The sequence below is a fragment of the Sus scrofa genome, chromosome 7, assembly GCF_000003025.6.
Source record: "Sus scrofa isolate TJ Tabasco breed Duroc chromosome 7, Sscrofa11.1, whole genome shotgun sequence".
In the NCBI taxonomy this organism is placed as follows: Eukaryota; Metazoa; Chordata; class Mammalia; order Artiodactyla; family Suidae; genus Sus; species Sus scrofa.
This window is the reverse complement of record NC_010449.5, coordinates 103,408,704-103,426,873: the sequence shown is the minus strand read 5'-3', so window position 1 is coordinate 103,426,873 and position 18,170 is coordinate 103,408,704. Positions and strand designations below refer to the sequence as shown.

Here is an 18,170-nt window from a genome sequence, read left to right as displayed (position 1 = left end):
AAGCAGTGTAATTCATTACAAGGGGCTCAGCTCTGAGAGCCTCTTAATATTCGTAAGTAGTGGAACAGAATGTCCATGTCCACATAGAGATTCTGTAGTGATCTCGTATCTCTCAAATACTTATTTTTTTATTTAAAGAATTTTAATTGAAATGTATTTGACATATAGTATCATATTAGTTTCAGGTGCACAACATAGTAATTTATATACAGTACAAATTGATCACGATAAGTAACCATCTGTCATTGTACAAAGCTCTTACAGTATTATTGACAATATTCCCTAGGCCATATATGACACCCCTGAGACTTATTTATATATATATATATATATATACACACACACACACACTTTTTTTTTGGATTTTTGGCTTTTTGCCATTTCCAGGGCCACTCTTGAGACACATGGAGGTTCCCAGGCTAGGGGTCTAATCAGAGCTGTAGTCGCCGGCCTACACCAGAGCCACAGCAATGTGGGATCCGAGCTACGTCTGCAAACTACACCACAGCTCATGGCAACGCTGGATCCTTAACCCACTGAGCAAGGCCAGGGATCGAACCCACAACCTCATGGTTCCTTGTCGGATTCGCTAACCACTGAGCCACAACAGGAACTCCAATTTATGTATTTTATAACATGAAGTTTGTATCTCTTAATCCCCTTCACCTGTTTCACCCAACGCCCCAGCCCCTGGCGACCCCAGTTTGTTCTCTGTATCTATGAGTCTATTTTTGTTTTGTTTGTTGGGTTTTGTATTTTTGTTTTTTTAAACTCCACATATAAGTGAAATCATATGGTATTTGTCTTTATCTCTCTGAGTTATTTCACTTAGCATAATACCCTCTAGGTTCATCTGTGTTGTTATAAATGGCAAGATTTCACGGTTTTTTTCGTGGCTGAGTATTATTTTGTTTATATGTATCACACCTTCTTTATTCATTCGTGGACACTTACTTTCTTATACCATATGCAAAAATAAACACAAAATGGATTAAAAACTTTATAATACTTGAAACTAGAAGACTCATAGAAGAAAACATTAGTCAGTAAGCTCTTTGACCTTGATCTTAGTGTTTTGTTTTGTTTTTTTCCTCTCTCTTCTCAGGCAAGGGCAACAAAAGCAAAAATAAACAAATTGAGAATACATTAAACTAAAAAGTTTTTGCACAACAAAGGAAACCATCAACAAAACAAAAAGACAATCTACTGTATGGGAGAATACATTTGCAAATGATATATCTCATAAGGAGTTAGTATTCAAATTATATAAAAAACTCATACCACTCAATATCAAAAAAACAAACAATCTGATTTAAAAAATGGACAGAGGACCTGAAGAGACCTTTTTCTAGGGAACCTATATAGATGGCCAACATACACATAAAAAGATGCTTAACATCGCTAATCATCGGGGCAATGAAAATCAAAACCATAATGAGGTATCACCTCACACCTGTTAGAATGGCTATTATTAAGAAGACAATAAAAAACAAATGCTAGAGAGGATGTGAAAAAAAGAGAACTCTGTGCACTGTTGGTGGGAATGTAAATTGTTACAGTCACTATGGAAAATAGTTTGGAGGTTCCTCAAAAAATTAAAAATAGAACTACTATATGATCCAGTGATTCCACTTCTGAGTATTTATCTGAAGAAAATGAAAATATTAATTCAAAAAGATATGGGCACTTCCATGTTTATTGTAACATTATTTAAATAGCCAAGATATTTAAACAGCTTACGTCTCACAAATATTGAAGAGATTCAGGCTGAAGCCACAATTACTGAAACCAGTTAGAGTAGGCAGCTGTTTTGTCTGTTTGACATCCATACCTCCTCCTTTTGTTAATAGTACTCAGATATTTGGAAACATTCATTTCTCTTCTTCATTCAATCCTTTTGCGATTGTTGGTGAAATTGTTTCATACTTTACCTTGGCCAAGCAGTAAGCAAGAGATCTAAGCTAGTCTCATTAGCTCTTCTCTTTATGGAATTTCATCTTAAGTAGAGTAATACAAATACACTCGGGATAAAATGCCCAGTAGTTCATGTTACCTATACCCCTCTCCACCCAGACCAGTTACTCTCTCCATTCTGGACTCTTTTTTCTGTTATCTATTATAATTAGGTCTGTTATATCAATTACCCTCTAATAAATTACAAATGCTTGCTGTTCAGTTAGCAACTGATTGCTATCAGTTAGCAAGTGCTGGGTACCAAACCATACCCAATTCCACTTACTTTTAGGTCATGATTTTTTGATTTGGAATTGGTACTGGGCTCTGCTGGACAGTTTTTCTGGTCTCAGTTGGGTTCCCATCTGAGGTATTTGTGTTCATCTTTAGGTCAGGTGGGCAACTCTGCTTCTGGATATTTGCTGGCTATCTGTTGGGGCAACCTGCAGGATTTCAGGGCTGGAAAGAGCCCTGAGCCATGTGTTTCTTGTCATCTGGCAGGCTGGCCTGGGCTTGCTCCTAAGGTAGTAGCAGAGTTCCAAGTGGAAAAGTGAAAATAGAATGAACCCTCAATGCAAATTGACACAGAGTTGCTCCTGCTATTTTCTGTATACTAAATCAAGTCCGTAAGTAGGCCTAGATGCAAGATGTATTTGACTTCTTAATGAAAGTAGCTATAATGTGACAAGGCAGATGAGTAAGGATGCAGGAAGAGGAACGATTGAAGGTGCTTAATCACCACACCCCAAGTTGGTGTCTGTAGTGTATAGCTAAAAATCCTAATGTGCCAACAAAATCTCCTTAAAAATACATCTTAATTCAATAGCATTCTCCTATAATTTTCTTGACATAACTCTGAGCGTGGGTGTTTTGGGAACCAACGTCAGCCATCTATAGGTACAGAGCAAAAGCTAACTCATCCTTAAACCCAGTATGTTTTGTCTTGAGAGAATTACTTGCCACTTCTCTGTATTTCTCCTAGCTCTGCAGTCTCAAAGGACCAATACCATCAATTATATCATCTACCAGGTCTCCTGAAGTTTCTGGGTATTGCCTGCCCAGTTATGACATATTACAGCATGACTTGGTTTACCCACTATGTTCCATCTAGTAGCACTTGCTAGAAACATTTGCATTTGTCTTTCTGGAATACATATTGAATTTTTGTACATTGTATTTTCCTTTCATGCAGTACAGCCTCTTGGTAAGCTATATCAATCACAGACTAAGGCAAACACTAATATTAATGTGGGCTGCTGTAGGTATTTCTTGCCAGTTTTCATCCAAGTTCTAAGTCAGCCCAGTTCTCTTTACATTTGTGAGATCTAATAAGATCATAGCACAGGGTAGTATAGCTGCAGGCAGAAAATTCTTCTTGACAAATACATCTTCCTTTATAGCAAGTTCATAAATTAATATAGGGCACTGAGACACCATGGCTATCTATACACATTCATTTAGACAGACTTCAGTTGACTACCTTCTCTTCCAGCCACTGATTTCTCTGAGGTGGTGCCAGACTGCTGGTCAGGTGTAGCTTCAATGCTTTCCACCCTCGCAGTGTGAAATGATAGTTAATATGACTATACAGTTAAGGGAGCATTCTGCTTCCATTAATAACGCCCATTATTTCAGGGTGTTTTAATTTGGTTATAAAAATTGACTCTGGAGGTGGAACTTGGCTTGGGAGCTTATTTTAAGGACAAATGGTTTGTTTCTATTTTTTTCTTTCAAAAGAAAAAAATCTTTTTTTAAAAGAAAAGTTTGTGTTGCTTTTGAGTTTATATAAGCTCAAAATTCCTAAAACATTGGAATGACTTTGACCAAATTCTTAAAACATTGGTATTACTTTGGATATGTAATTGAGTTGGTGTAATTTTCTGTTATCTCCACTGGACCTAGGACCTCCCAGGGCTTCTCAGCTAGCTTAGATTTGGCTGAGTCCGGATCTTTGCCACATTTCATCAGTTGGAATCAGAGGGCATTTCTATTATGTTGTTTCTCATGCTTAAACGTAAAATTCTCTTTCCAGGCAACAGTTTATACAAGCTACTGACTGAATTGAGTTTGATAATAAGAGGTTAACACATTTTCACATTGTATTTTGATGGATATTTTACTTTCTCATTGTAGATCTGCTGGAGGAGACTCACAGAAAAGATGAAGAAATGGAGTCTCTGCAGGTAAAATAAATTCTCCAATAGAGCAGTTATCTTCCAGTTTAAACATTTGTTTTTAATTTGTTAGCCTTTATTAGAGTCACATTCACCACTATGGCAATGGAGTTTAAAAAAAAAAAAAAATCAGGTCTTTAAAATCCAAGTTGGAGTTTTCTTCCTTTTGGAAGTGTTGGAGGACTGTCATAGTCTCTGAGAGCAGGAAGCCATCTTAGTCTCTGTGCCACTCATGAAAGGAAACTTTATTCCTTGGTATAGCTTAATAGGAACTGTAGCATTAGCAAGTTAAAGCAACATCTTTGCAAAGTCCTTTCCTCAAAAACCGGGCTGATGAATGAGAATGAATTTATGGAATCTACATTTTCATGTGAAAGTCAAATATTCTGACTCCGCAAACATCATCCGCTAGTGACCAACCAAAAATATTAGCACATATACTGAGCTTCACACTTACCTTGTATGGCTCTTAATTCACTGTAGATGTATACACATTTCTTGGACTAGAAAATTATGTTTGAAAGATTGCACCAGAATTTTAATTGACATTCCTGTGGTGTGATCAATTGATGTTAACTCGGCCTCTGACAGAAGTTCTCTCTTCCTTTAACATTGGACTAACTTACAAATGGGTAACTTGAGTGTCTGACTTTATTAGGGGAAACATAATCAGTTATACTCACATGACAGAACCAATTCACTTAACGTCACGTTGAGGATTAAGAACAGTAAATACTTTGGACATTTAGAGTTCTTCCTGGGCCCGGAGCTGCAAGGTGTGACTAGAGAGGGGTTTAATGAGCTGGCTTGAGTGCCTTAGTGGTAAAGATGTTTGCTTCTGGCAAACAAAGGATGGGCTGAGCAAAGCCCAAAGAGCAAGGGAAAACTTCTGTAATTGGGGATTCTTCTACTTGATGGTATATCTGTTAAGAGAAAATTGTATAACTGATCTGAAAATGATTAAGAAGAATATAGATCTACATACCTAAGAAGAGCATTTGTTTGTCCCAGTTTGTGCAGATTAAATTCTTTTAATATCTTGTGCTGTGGTTAGGTATAAAAAGAAAGCCCTGGTTAGTTCATTGTGGGGCTAGGAAAAAATCTCCAGTGTGTACTTGCCCTGTCCTATCTCTTTATATCAGCAATACTTGTTATAAAAAGCAAAGGTATGCACACTAATTGTATATGTTGAGAAGGTAATAAAGGTTTTTGATGCATTATGTTTACCATTGGACCCAGAATAACACATATAAACATATTTATTGAATACTTAGTACCTATCTGACCTTTTGAAATGGCATCATAAATCTTTTTGAGTTTATTTCTTCCAATATGAGTGTTGGAGCCAGGAATCCTGTTAAATTTAATAGCCTATGTTGCTTCTCAAATATTTATTAAGTACTGGCAGCATTTTCTACCAAAATGTCCACTGAGTACAATAGAATGCACCAGTCAACTAACTATGGACATTTATATGAATAGAGTATCCAGTATGATGTCCAACAGCAGAAGAGTTCATTGTTGGCACTTTGTCATGGTAATTAGTGCCTAGTGCTTATACTTTATTAAGAACAAAGGAGGAACTTAATATCTCTCAGAGTGTAAATTGTATAGACATATCATGGAAAGCCTTTCTTTTTAAAAATTTTTTATTAAAGTATAGTTGATTGGAATGTTGTGCCAATTTCTTCTGTACAACAAAGTGACCCAGTCATACATACATATGTATATATACATTCCCTTTCTTATATTATCTTCCATTATGGTAAATCCCAAAGGCTGGGTATAGTTCCCTGTGCCAAATAGTAAGACCTCATTGCTTATCAATTCTAAATGTAATAGTTTGTATCTACTGATTTCAAACTCCCAGTCCATTCCACTCCCTTCTCCCTCCCGTTGGCAACCACAAGTCTGTTCTCCATGTATGTGAGTCTGTTTCTGTTCTGTAGATAGGTTCATTTGTGCCATATTTTATATTCCACACATAAGTGATATCATGTGGTATTTGTCTTCCTTAGAGAGCCTTTAATTTTAAATACTATAAGAAAACCCATTGAAAAGTGCCTACATTCCTAAGTTTCCATATTCAAACACAAATATTACAGGTGAAATATTTGAGAAAACTAATAAAGTATGTGGGTTGAAGTCTTACAATCACAAAATAGGACTTTGGGGGAATAAAAGACAAAATCTTTTTTTTTTTTTTTTTTTAATGCTAGCATTAAGAATTGAAGATTGACAACTTTGACTTTTAAGCCCTGGCTCTGGGTAACCTTGAGTAACTCAATTAACTTTGCTGTGCCTATTTTCTCATCTGTAATATAAAATCATAAACCTGTCTTCCAGAAGTGTTTAGTGTGGATTAGATTATCCCAGAAGGGAGAGCTAAATATTCCAATTTAGCAATGTTAGCAAATCCCCATGTATCCAAATTGAAGTCAATTTTATTTACTCATTATCATCATATAATTATGTGTAACAGCCATTCTGCATTTAATGTTATCCTCCTTATGGATGGTCGTGTTTATTTATCTCTAAACACTTAGCAGTTTCCTGTAAGTAAAAGATGCTCCATTTGCTTACCGAACAAATATTTATTGAGCACCAGGTCTGTGCAAGGCACTGTACTGGACAAGCTGCTTATACTGGGTAGTTTGTTACCCTTTATATCAGAATTAATGCAAAAGAACTTTAAATAGTCATTGGTAATAAAATATTTTAAAAATATTAGAGGGGATATATACATTATTGTAGGAACATATAACTGTACCTGTCTTTGGTAAAGATAAGGGTGGGTCGGGTGCAAGTAAAGGGGGTTGAAGGTGGAGAGGATGAGCAGGGCTAGAGTGGCAATCTAAACAGGCTTCCCAGAGGAAGCCAATATTTAAATGATAAACAAGAGTTTAGAGTAAATGTTAAAAAAAAATAGTTTTAGGCAATGTGACGGCTTGAGGTGAAAGGGAGCATCAATTTCATGTTGAAGAAACTGAAAGAATTTCAGTAATGGAATGTAGTATCTGAGAAAGGAGAGGCAAGGCAAGAGTTTGTAAGGTAAACAGAGTTCTCAAGATTCTTATAAAGGGGTTAAGATGTTATCTTCAGTATAAGGGAAACTGGTAAAGGGTGTGAAACAAGAGAAAAATATCAAATTTTCATTTTTAAAAAGTATCTGCTACAGAGTCTAAAATCATTGGGTGCAGACAAGATTGAAACCAGGGAAAGTGATTAAGCAAATGTTGGCGAGAGATGATGGTGACCTGGATTGAGTAATAGTAGAGAGTGTGAAGAGGATTGGGTGGTTTCCTAATAAATTTGGGGTTATAATAACTTAGGGAGCTTTGAGAGTGCTTATTAGGAAGTATAAAGGAAGAAGTTAAGCATGACTGTTAGGTTTCTTGACTGGGCAACTTCATGGATGGTTATGCTAGTCAGTGAGATAAGGGGAAGTTGATTAGTTCAATTTTATGGTATTGTGACTTTGGATGCCTTGAAATATCCAAGTGGCAGAGAAAGATTTATAGATTGAACTGGATATGTAGAATTTGGTGTCATCAAATCTGGTATCCATATCATATAGATGATATTGAAAGTCATAGAACCAATGAGAAGTCTCAAGGAAGTACGTAGAATAAAGAAATGAAAACTTAACCTTAGGGAATAAAGCTTAAATAGCAGGCTAAGGGTGAAAATCTTGCAAAGGAGTCTAAGACCTAAAGAAAGTAAATTCTACAGAGCATAGTGTCATGAAGCTTATATAATATGTCTAAGGGAAAATAATCAGTAAAACTGAAAATAGGTGTTTAATCCTTGAATCCACTTAGCTAAGGGGTTTAGACTTTAAAACTTTGTAATTTCTATCATACCTATGAAGCAAGTCATTCACTTTTGCAATTATCTACTAGGTAGAATAATGCCTCACCATATTAGATGCTCACTAAATTTCTGTTGACTGAATAAACAAATGAATACCACCCTACTGATGTCTTATTTATACAGCACCTGTTCCTGGTTCTCTCTAAGATCTACTCATTAATAAACAACCACCACACCTGTCCTAGTGTTCAGTTTTGTTTAAAAAATTCAGATACAACTTCCAGATTCTATAATTCCTGTACACACACACTTTCACTCTCCCTCCTTCCGTAATACTGCTCCTTGAATGTAGTATTGAAACAAAAGGTCAATAAGAGTAATTTGGCCAGAGTGGTAGGAATTAGCAGGGACAGAAAAGGATAAAATGGCAAGTTGGGGCGACAGCAGAGAGGAGAGTGTTTTCAGTCTTCAGAGGAATCACAAACAATGGAGATAAACATATCCGACAGTGATTTTTACAATGCAGCTGGTAATTACCAAAATTCTTCCTTGGAGCTTAACATTGGCTCTTTATTTTTCTTTTCTTTTTTTTTCTTCTGACTTTCATTTGCAGTTACATTGTGTGCTGCTCTTAAAAACAAAGTATTGTCTTTGACTATAAATGTGTGGCGCAGTATCACAGTCCTATTTGCATATGGGTTTGAGGTACATTTAATCCACTGCAGATCATTTTAAATAGACACAAAAGGTAATCCATTTTTCTTCAATTTAGTTGAAAAGTATTAAGTGATTGACACTTTACTTGTGATAGCTGTTAGTAGTAGGTGCTGCTATTGTTTTTTTCTTTATTTTTAAAATTACCAACCTACTGGTTCACCTTTCCTCTGCTTCTTGCTTTTCCCATGTCACTTTGTGAACATATGAATGCAAGGCACTCCTAGAGTATCATGCTCAATTATGAATTGCTTCCAAGTGCTACCTGTGATGGTCAGTTAACAGAGTATCTGGAAAATGCATATGCCTCTCCTCTTACGCTCACTTACCATCAACTGACTTTTCATTTTATTTTAAATGAGATTTAAAAAATAGATGATTATGAACATGATTTTTGCTATTCATTTTTCTCTTTTACTAGGTCATCTTTAGATCATTCTGAGGAAGTATTGATGTTTATAAATTGGGAACATTAATAATGCCAACTTCATAGTACTGTTGAGAGAATTAACTATGATAAGAAGTATATAGGGAGTTTCCATCGTGGCTCAGTGGTTAACGAATCCGACTAGGAACCATGAGGTTGCGGGTTCGATCCCTGCCCTTGCTCAGTGGGTTAACTATCCAGCATTGCTGTGAGCTGTGGTGTAGGTCGAAGACACGGCTTGGATCCCACGTTGCTGTGGCTCTGGCATAGGCTGGCAGCTACAGCTTCAATTCGACCCCTCGCCTGGGAAACTCCATATACTGCGGGAGTGGCCCAAGAAATGGCAAAAAGACAAAAAAAAAAAAAAAAAAGAAAGAAAAAAAAGAAATATATAAACCTCAATGCCTGACAGGTCCTTCATAAATGTGAATTCCACACACAGACTATTTATTTATACCTACTATGTGCCAGATATAGTGCTTGCTACATGCTGGGCATTAAAAGAGTAAACATCCCTGCCCTCAGGGAGGCCTGCCCTCAAGTGGGCCACTCCTTCCCCCTCCTTCTCCCTCTTTCTCGCCTCCTCTTTTCCCATCCTCCTCTCTCTTCCACTGGGCAACTAGGATTTTGCCAAAGGAAGTATTACATCTTTGTATAGCTACTAACAAAAAAGTGAAAAAAGTCACAATGCAGCCATAAAGAAATTGACTCTTTGGGCTACATATGAATATCAGTCTTATTATTTTAAGAGGAAAAAGGGTTCTTTTTTTTTTTTTTTTTTGTAGGATCTATAAATGTCACAGGTATTTCTGGACACTTTCTTCAGTATCAGTACTTTCATTTAAAATGAGCTGAGCCCTTCATTTAATTTTTTAAAATTGGGTTTGTGTTTTTTTTTTTTTAAGTAGCATTTTTTTTTTCTGAGACATTTCAGAACCTATGTCATTGAAGGATATAAAGTACATTATTGACTTGTTTTTGAGAGGACCATAATTATGTTTAATTTCTCTCCTAGATAATTGTTAGAAATAGTCTGGGATCTTCCATTTGAAGGATTTGACTTATTTTTTAGAAACACTTTGGGAGTGGAAGGGTAGGTGTTTGATTTTGTTTTCATCATTTAAATAGTGCTTAGGCAAAAGCATTTTAAATGAGCCAGAAGGAGAAGATAATCTTTTCCTCAGTCATTACTTCGTTTCAGCTACTTCCAGAGTAGCCTATGGCAGTGTGGTGTTTTGAAGGAAAAATAGAGCTCGGATTTTTAGTCCTTTTGGAACAAGTCTAATAAGTATTAATATAGGTGTATTATAATATGGAAAAGAATTCCGGTATAAAGTTGGCAGTCACATTGCTGGCGATAAACTGGGCAAGGAAAACCACCGAAGACAGAAAGCTGACATGGGCAAACAAATTGCCCTGGCAGAGGCTGACAGTCCAGAATATTAACCTCTCTGTAGTCCCAGTAAGTGGCCAGCCCTCCTAGTAAACAACCATTTGATAAACTGGGCTAGTGACAGACCAACTGGATAATTCCTGTGGTTTTGCTGTCAGTCATTTCTGCCTGATTATAGAATGCCCCAACCTGAATTTTCAAACTTCGGAGGGGTTTGGAGGTTTTGTGGGTAGAAAGCAGGGATGGGAAGTGAAAGTGAAGTGGAACGCTGCATTCTAACGCTGGATCTCCAGAAGAGTTGAAGGGTGGGCGAAAGCAATTCTTATATTTCCCCAGAGGTTCTCATTTGCTTGGGAGATACTAAAGTACAGTTTTACAAGTCTCTCTTTCAATAAATTGATAAATTGGGACTGACCATTTAAAACTTTATGAAACTGGAAGGTAAATCAGTATCCTGCTCATCCCCCAGATGACTCATGAGAGCTAGAATGGAACTTCTGTAATTCCAGAAACCAAAATGCAATGCATATGTACTTTTTCTTCCCAAGATGCATTCCTCAAAATGTAGGCACATTACCGTGTATCTCTGTTTCTTTTTCTGATGTATAATTAAAAAACTGTCCTAAGCTATGAATGAAAACAAAACATGGGGGATGGAGGGTTGGACAACACCTTGCCCCTTTCAAGCCTAGGTGACCTAATGGCTCAGTAAAATCTCTATATTCTCAAAATGTGAAGAGACTTACCAAGCCTTAAATTTAGTATGAGGGTCTCAACAGAGATAAAACGTTAGCAGTCTGTATTAGGGTCAAGCAGGGTCTCAGCCAATTAGATTTGCACACTTCAATTTACTATGTCAAGAGGCCTCAGGAGAGCAGAAAACCAAGCCCAGTAAAATAGATTCAACTTGAAATTTTAGTGATCATTAAATTTTATCACCCTATTTTACCTGAAATTTGCAACTTAATTTTAATTCCAAATTTATGACAGAATAAAACTGGAAAATAGAATACCCTGAGAATGAAGTATTCTTGTATCTGAGTGTATGGAAGTTGATTGAGTAGATCATTTTCTTTTGAGAATAAAAAATATAAAACCGTGGCTGGTTTTGTTTATCCAGAGGGACACAGAGCGTAAGTCCTCAAGATTCAGCAGTCTCCTTGAATCAAGCTTCTTAAAAAGCTTCTAAAAAACAGACATCATTTGGAAACATTTTAAAATGCAAAGACAAAATGTAGTCTTTGAACTCAAAAGCTCAAATTTTACTCTGTGATAGAAAGTTTACTAAAAAACTTGGTAGTGAAAATGAACCAAGTATGTGTTACAGATTTTGTAAATTGCTCCCACAAGGGGGGAATTTATTTTATCTGTTTCCATACACCACTTGACACTATAAAAAGAAGCACTTTCAGAAAATATCCCCTGGTGCCTTTATCAGAGTCCAAGCTCTGGGCTCCTTGGGCACTGGGCCTGACATAAAGAGTAGCTTACATTTTCTTGTGAAAAATGAAAACCATGTAAGCATATTATGATATTTTGTAGAGTTGAGCTTGTCTGGGAGTTTTTACCATGTTTCCAGAGTCAACTGTCTTCTTACAATTTGGGGCAATTTTATTTGGGCTGCAGTTTTAGTGATTGTTTTAAGACCATACTCCATAACATGTATCTGCTTGTTCCTCTCATGTCGTGATAGATAATGATGTGTCTTAGTCCATTTAAGCTGCTATAACAAAAACACCATAGACTGAGTGGCTTGAACTGGAAACATTTGTTTCTCACAGTTCTGAAGGTTGGGAAGTCTAAGATCAAGGAAGATTAACCACCTGTGTTCAACATTGGCCGATTCAGATTCAGTAACTGGCCTGCTTCCCTGTTCATAGCAAGCAGAGGGTGTTCTAGGGTCTCTTTTAGAAGGGCATAATTCCTTTTCTGAAGACTCCACCCTCATGACTTCTCAGAGGCCCCGACTTGTGAATTCTGGGGGGACACAAACAGTCAGGCCATAACATCCTGTTCTCTCTTTTGTTTTCTGTCTCCTGATAACAGTGACGGTTGTGAAAAGCGATATTCTAAGTAATGACTGTGATGTACAACAGATTTGGAAACAGTTGTTCAGCAGTAATATATTTCCGGTTGAAACAGTTTCCACTGACTCATAAAACAATTCTCTGAGATTCTAAGTATTAGTAGGAGACCACTAAAAGAAACCATAGTTCTCACTTCAAGGGCTATGTCCCATTCCCATCTCTGGCTGATTTTCCAGAATATAAAGAAACAGGATTTCCCCAATTGGGATCTTGAAAACTCACTAATGTTATTTTTAAGTCTGTTAAAAAAAAAATGCTTATTTAGCACTTGTTAATTCCTGTCAAGATTGTGCTAAATCGACCTCAAAGGGTGACAGTCTGTACATTAAAGTGTAAGAAAAAAAAATCACCCTCTTGACTTGTTAATGAATGGTATTAATTAGCTACCAAGTATTTCTTTTGTATAGTACACTGTGCTAAAATGTGTGTCATTTATTCCTTACAACAATTCTGTAAGATGGATACTTTTAGTCTCATTTTTTACAGATAAAAAAGCTAAGGCACATAGCTTGCTCAGCCAGTAAGTGGCAGGGCTAGTACTTGTATTAGAATTTGCTGTCTTCTGTGCTACTGTACTTAAATGCTTCACAAGCTGATGGAGAACAGAATTTCTACACTTTGTTTGTTTAGGTTCCTGGCATTTTTTTCCTTCAAATTTCTTGCCCATTTTTTGTTTGTCTGTTTTTTCCTGTGAGGATGGTTCCTTAGCAAACAGAATACTAACTGACCCCCTACTTCCTAAAGAAAATGACTGTTGAGAAGCTAGAAAAAATTTTGAGAAAGTGCCTCTGGGGTCTTTATATTAGTGTAACTTCTTCCTGCCTTTCTATAACTTTAAAACTACTTGAAAAGCTTTTGGCTCTAAGCTTATGCATATATGGTGACTAGATAGTATTGTATGTGTATTTGGCTGTTGGCATGTGAGGAAGATTTTAATTCCTGATGCAAGATTATGAACAATCCGGTAATCTCTAACACTTCTAGGAAGGAGAAGGGATCATTTTTCTTTTTCAATTCTGCACCTTTTCTTTTTGCTTATTCATCAGGTTTTAAATAAACAGACTGAAGAAAGTTGTTATTAAAGCCCTCCTCAGGCTTCTTCAATTTCAGTTTTAAACCAGGTTCAGAATATTCTGGCAAAAATTAAAGGCAACATTGAAAATGTTTGCATAAATTTTCAGTTGTGCAGAAAAGTGATAAAACTAAAATGAGCTGAAAAACAATGACTAATAAACATCTCCTCTTATGTCTTTGTCCTTTTATCATAATCAGTGATTATTTTGGTTTTAAAAAAATTAATTCTGAAATGCATTCCTTTTCCAGAGTATCTGCATTACACTTACTAAGTTTAATTGGTTAGAAGTTTAATGTTTACTTTTAAAAGTGTGAAGGCTTATTAGCATGCTAATAAATAACATTTAATGTCTGTTAACAGTATTTCTATAGATGCCCATAAAATGAAATAGAAAAATACTACCTACAAGGGACTCCATGGCTTTACTACTGAAGTCTTGTGTTCTCATTTCACTGTTAGAACTAATAAATTTGTCACCAGTGGAAAAGGGGTGGAGGGAAGAGGCCATTTATGAGTTCAGTGATGAATCTAAATTCCTGCAGCTCAGATGTTAAAGAACTGGGAGGCCAGCACAATAGAAGTGCCATTTAACTGCACAACATCACCGCTAATTAAGTGTAGATCTTTCCTTTCCTTTATCCTTTCTTCTGCTGTTTCCCTAGTGGTTTTGACTGTGTGTTCAGCTGGCCTAATGTCGGACCCAGAAGCTAGAAGGAGTTGCAATGTACTTAAGAAAGGCATATGGCAAAAATATAATCCTTTTTATGATATATATAAAATAAATATAGAAGTGTATACAAGTAATGGGTTTTATTTGAACATTAAATTTTATTGTGATATAGTATGCATTTTGTTACACTGTGATGTGACATCTGTTAAGAATAAGGTTTTGGAATGCTATTCTGGCATGTGTAATTTTGAGAAAAGGCTCCAGAACAGTTTTCTGGTATATCCTCTTACCTCCACCACAAACACACACACACACGCACGCACGCACGCACGCACACACAGCCCTGAGAGTAATATTTGTATTTATTGGCTATTTGCTCATAAAACTTCACTGTAAGCATATGGTATTTCTACTACTCAATTTCGTAGACTAAATAAATAGATATATACATACATACATACTTTTTTTTAATGTGACTTTTAGCTTGTTTTGTATAGACTCCTTTGAATCAGGTGGACCTGAATTACAGTTTAAGTGCAGACATTTAATCACCGTATAGATTTCAGTACATGTATCTTTGAAGTCTGTTTCTCTAACTTCAAATGAAGGAAATTAATAATTTTTACCTATTGAGGGGTTTGTGAACATTTAATGAGAACATATATGAAAAGCACCCAATACAATTTTTTCACATAATAAGCTTTTAATTAATAGTGTTGGATTTGGGGTAGTTCCCTTCCTGGCTCAGCAGTTAATGAACCTGACTAGGATCCATGAGGATGCCAGTTTGATCCCTCGCCTCGCTCGGTGGGTTAAGGATCCGGTGTTACAGTGAGTTGTGGTGTAGGTCACAGATGCAACTTGGATCCTGTGTGGCTCTTGCTGTGGTGTAGGCCTGCAGCTATAGCTCCAATTCGACCCCTGGCCTGGGAACTTCCATATGCCAAGGGCATGTCCCCCCCCAAAAAAAAGCAAAAAAAAAAAAAAATAGTGTTAATTTTCATGAAAGGAATGTTTTCATGAACAGCTGCAACACACATACAGATGTCCCTTTTGTTCTTTAATCAAATTCTTTCCTGTGCCAAGACCTTTGCATTTGCTGCTACCGCTCTGTAATGCTTTTCCCTTAATTCTTTCAATGACAGCTCTTTTTCATCCTTTAGAGTTTTATTTCAAAGGTCACCTCTTCCAGCACATAACCTGACCAACCTGCCTAAAGCAAACCTCTGTTCTTACCCCCCATCTCAGTTTCTGGTGTGTCCTTGTCTGCTCCTTTGAAATGTAAGTTTCATGAAGGCAGAAAGATCTTATCTTCCTTGTTGATAGCTATGTATGTACCCAGTGTGTCTCATAGTGTCTGCCTCAATAATTAATGCAGATGAATGGATGAATTAATTATATGAATAAATGAGTGCAAGGGTGTGAGGGAAAAAGGAAACAATGAAGTACGAAAAGACATTGGAAGGAAAGAAAAAATGACGGATATGAAAGGAATAAAGGACAAAAGGAAGAAACTTCTATGGCTTGAGGAATGAATGATTTGTATTCTTGGTGTATGCATTTATGCACACACAGCATTTTTTTTTTTTTTTTTTTTTTTTTTTGTCTTTTTAGAGCTGCACCCATGGCTCATGGAAGTTCCCAGCCTAGGGGTTGAATTGGAGCTACAGCTGCCGGCCTATGCCACAGCCATAGTAACACCAGATCCCAGCCTGAATCTTCAACCTACACCACAGCACACAGCAACGTCAGATCCCTAACCCACTGAGTGAAGCCAAGGATCAAACCTGCATCCTCATGGTTACTAGTCAGGTTCATTACAGCTGAGCCACAATAGGAACTGCCCCCCGCCCGCCCCTTTTAAACACACAACTTTTAAATTTTGTTTTAAAGTTTAAAAGTTGGGTAAAAGTGTTCAGGCTCTTATTTTCCTATCCCTAGTCAGTTTGTTTTACCTATCCTCTTCTTTCAGAAACTTACAGAGTTCGCTGCAGGGTGATCTCTGTGAGGCCCTAAGTAATTCTCGTAGGATACCAACACCTTAAAAAAGGGGCGTTGCCAAACTTCCTGTATAGGACTAGACTCTAAATATTTTGAGTTTTACAGGCCATATGTTGTCACACAACAACTAAACACTGATGTTAGAGTGAAATCAGCCAGAGACGATATGTAAAGAAATCAATGGGCTATGTTTTAGTAATAGCTTTTTATGGAAACTGAAATTTGAATTTCATGTAATTTTCACACCTTAAAGTATTGTTCTTCCTTTGTTTTTGGCTTTTTCTTCTTTCAACCAAGTAAAAACATAAAAGCTATTCTTGGCTGGTAGACCTATTAAAAACAGGCAGCAAGTTGGAGTGACCTACTATCCGACTTTCTTGAAACCTGCCTTGGGATGAACTATAGTTTAATGATTATCTGTCTTAAGAGTGTCTTTTGAAAGATGAACTGGAGTGGGGGAAGTCAAAGAGTAAATTTTGAGGTCTTCCTCAGAGAGTAAATTTCAGTTGGTAGAATTTTAAATAATTTTGTAAATGGAAGGAAAGTATAATTTGGGGTAATCGGACCTTCCTGAACTCCTAAAATCACATTGCATTAGTAGTCCATTATCCCCAGGTAAGGTTGTGAGTATTAAAAGTAGCTTTCATTACTGGCCAGGTGCACCTTTAACAAGTTCACATCTTATTTATTTGCTCATTTCATAGACTTAGGAATTTAGTTTCAGTTACCTCCAGGGATGATTTTGAAAGCAAGACATTTGGGGATATTTTGAAATGAATCACTACTCTTTATTTATAATCTTTAGGAGTAAAGTATCTTAAACTTCAAATAATGATTTCCCTAAAATCTGTGACTTTAATTTGGGTAAGCAGTTGTTTGAGGGAACATTTTATAAGTCCTATGTAATACATTTCCTCTAGATGCAGAAACTTTTAAAATCATTTGAAATTATTATAGTCATTTAAATCATTTGAAACTATTATAGTGTTATTTTTATAGCTGTTGCTATTTATAGTACTTTAAATTATTTTAAGACAATAGAGATTTCCAATTATTTTTCCTTTACTCACATCTCTTTTAAACAGCCAAAACTACTGTTTAAAATGCCACCTTTGGAAGATGCTAGTCAGACTGCAGTGAAAAATCAGAATGAAGCTCAATTTGAAGAAAAAGCAGTTAAGTATTTCATAGGTAGAATATTTAGGATATTTGGAACTTAATAGTTAAAATACATCTGCTTTATTTCAGGACATACAGGGTAAGTCAGACTTCAGTGATACTTCCCAGAAGTTCACCTGAAAACTAAGTTGGTGGGGTTTTTTTCCCCAATTTTTATAGCTGCTAAGAATAGTGCACCATTGATTATTAGAGTATAGATAATCCAAGGCTAATTTTAAGTCCTTTACCCACCTTTCCCTTCCTACCTGTGCTTGTATATTACAAAGTGGAAATTAGTAATAGTTCTAAGCTTAGTTGAACTGAATTAGACAGCAAGACAAGCCTGAGTTGTGTCAGCCAAATACATTATTTTAAAACAATCTCTTTATGTGTTGATTATTCATTCTTATCACCAGCCTCTCTCTGTAGTATAGAAATGGTGAGAGAGAACTGTACACAGTAGCCCACGGAAGGAATATGGGAATGAAGGTAAGAGAGTCTCTAATATAATGTTGCTTATGCTTTATTTCCCAAAAAGAATTGAGCAAATGGTTCTGCATGTAAATTAGGATGTGGATTATTGGAATTGCTCAAAGGTAAGCAGTTTAATGCCCAAGGTGCCATATAATGACTTTGCTTTGTGCCATTTAATGGCTCAACTGTGTGACAAGTGTGATAGTCAGAAATCAAGTGCTGCAATTCAAA

General features: G+C 36.4%; 1 protein-coding gene across 14 annotated transcripts in view; it reads left to right on the top strand.

Annotated features, from left to right (window-relative positions):
* The window catches only part of CEP128 (centrosomal protein 128), a 414,346-nt gene that overhangs the window by 333,450 nt on the left and 62,726 nt on the right, over positions 1-18,170 (top strand). For 7 of the 14 annotated variants that reach the window (XM_021099567.1, XM_021099574.1, XM_021099568.1 and 4 more), the window contains one exon: positions 4,087-4,136. In XM_021099567.1, coding sequence (XP_020955226.1) covers positions 4,087-4,136 — 50 coding nt within the window. The other 7 variants (XM_021099565.1, XM_021099569.1, XM_021099563.1 and 4 more) reach the window with 2 other exon arrangements.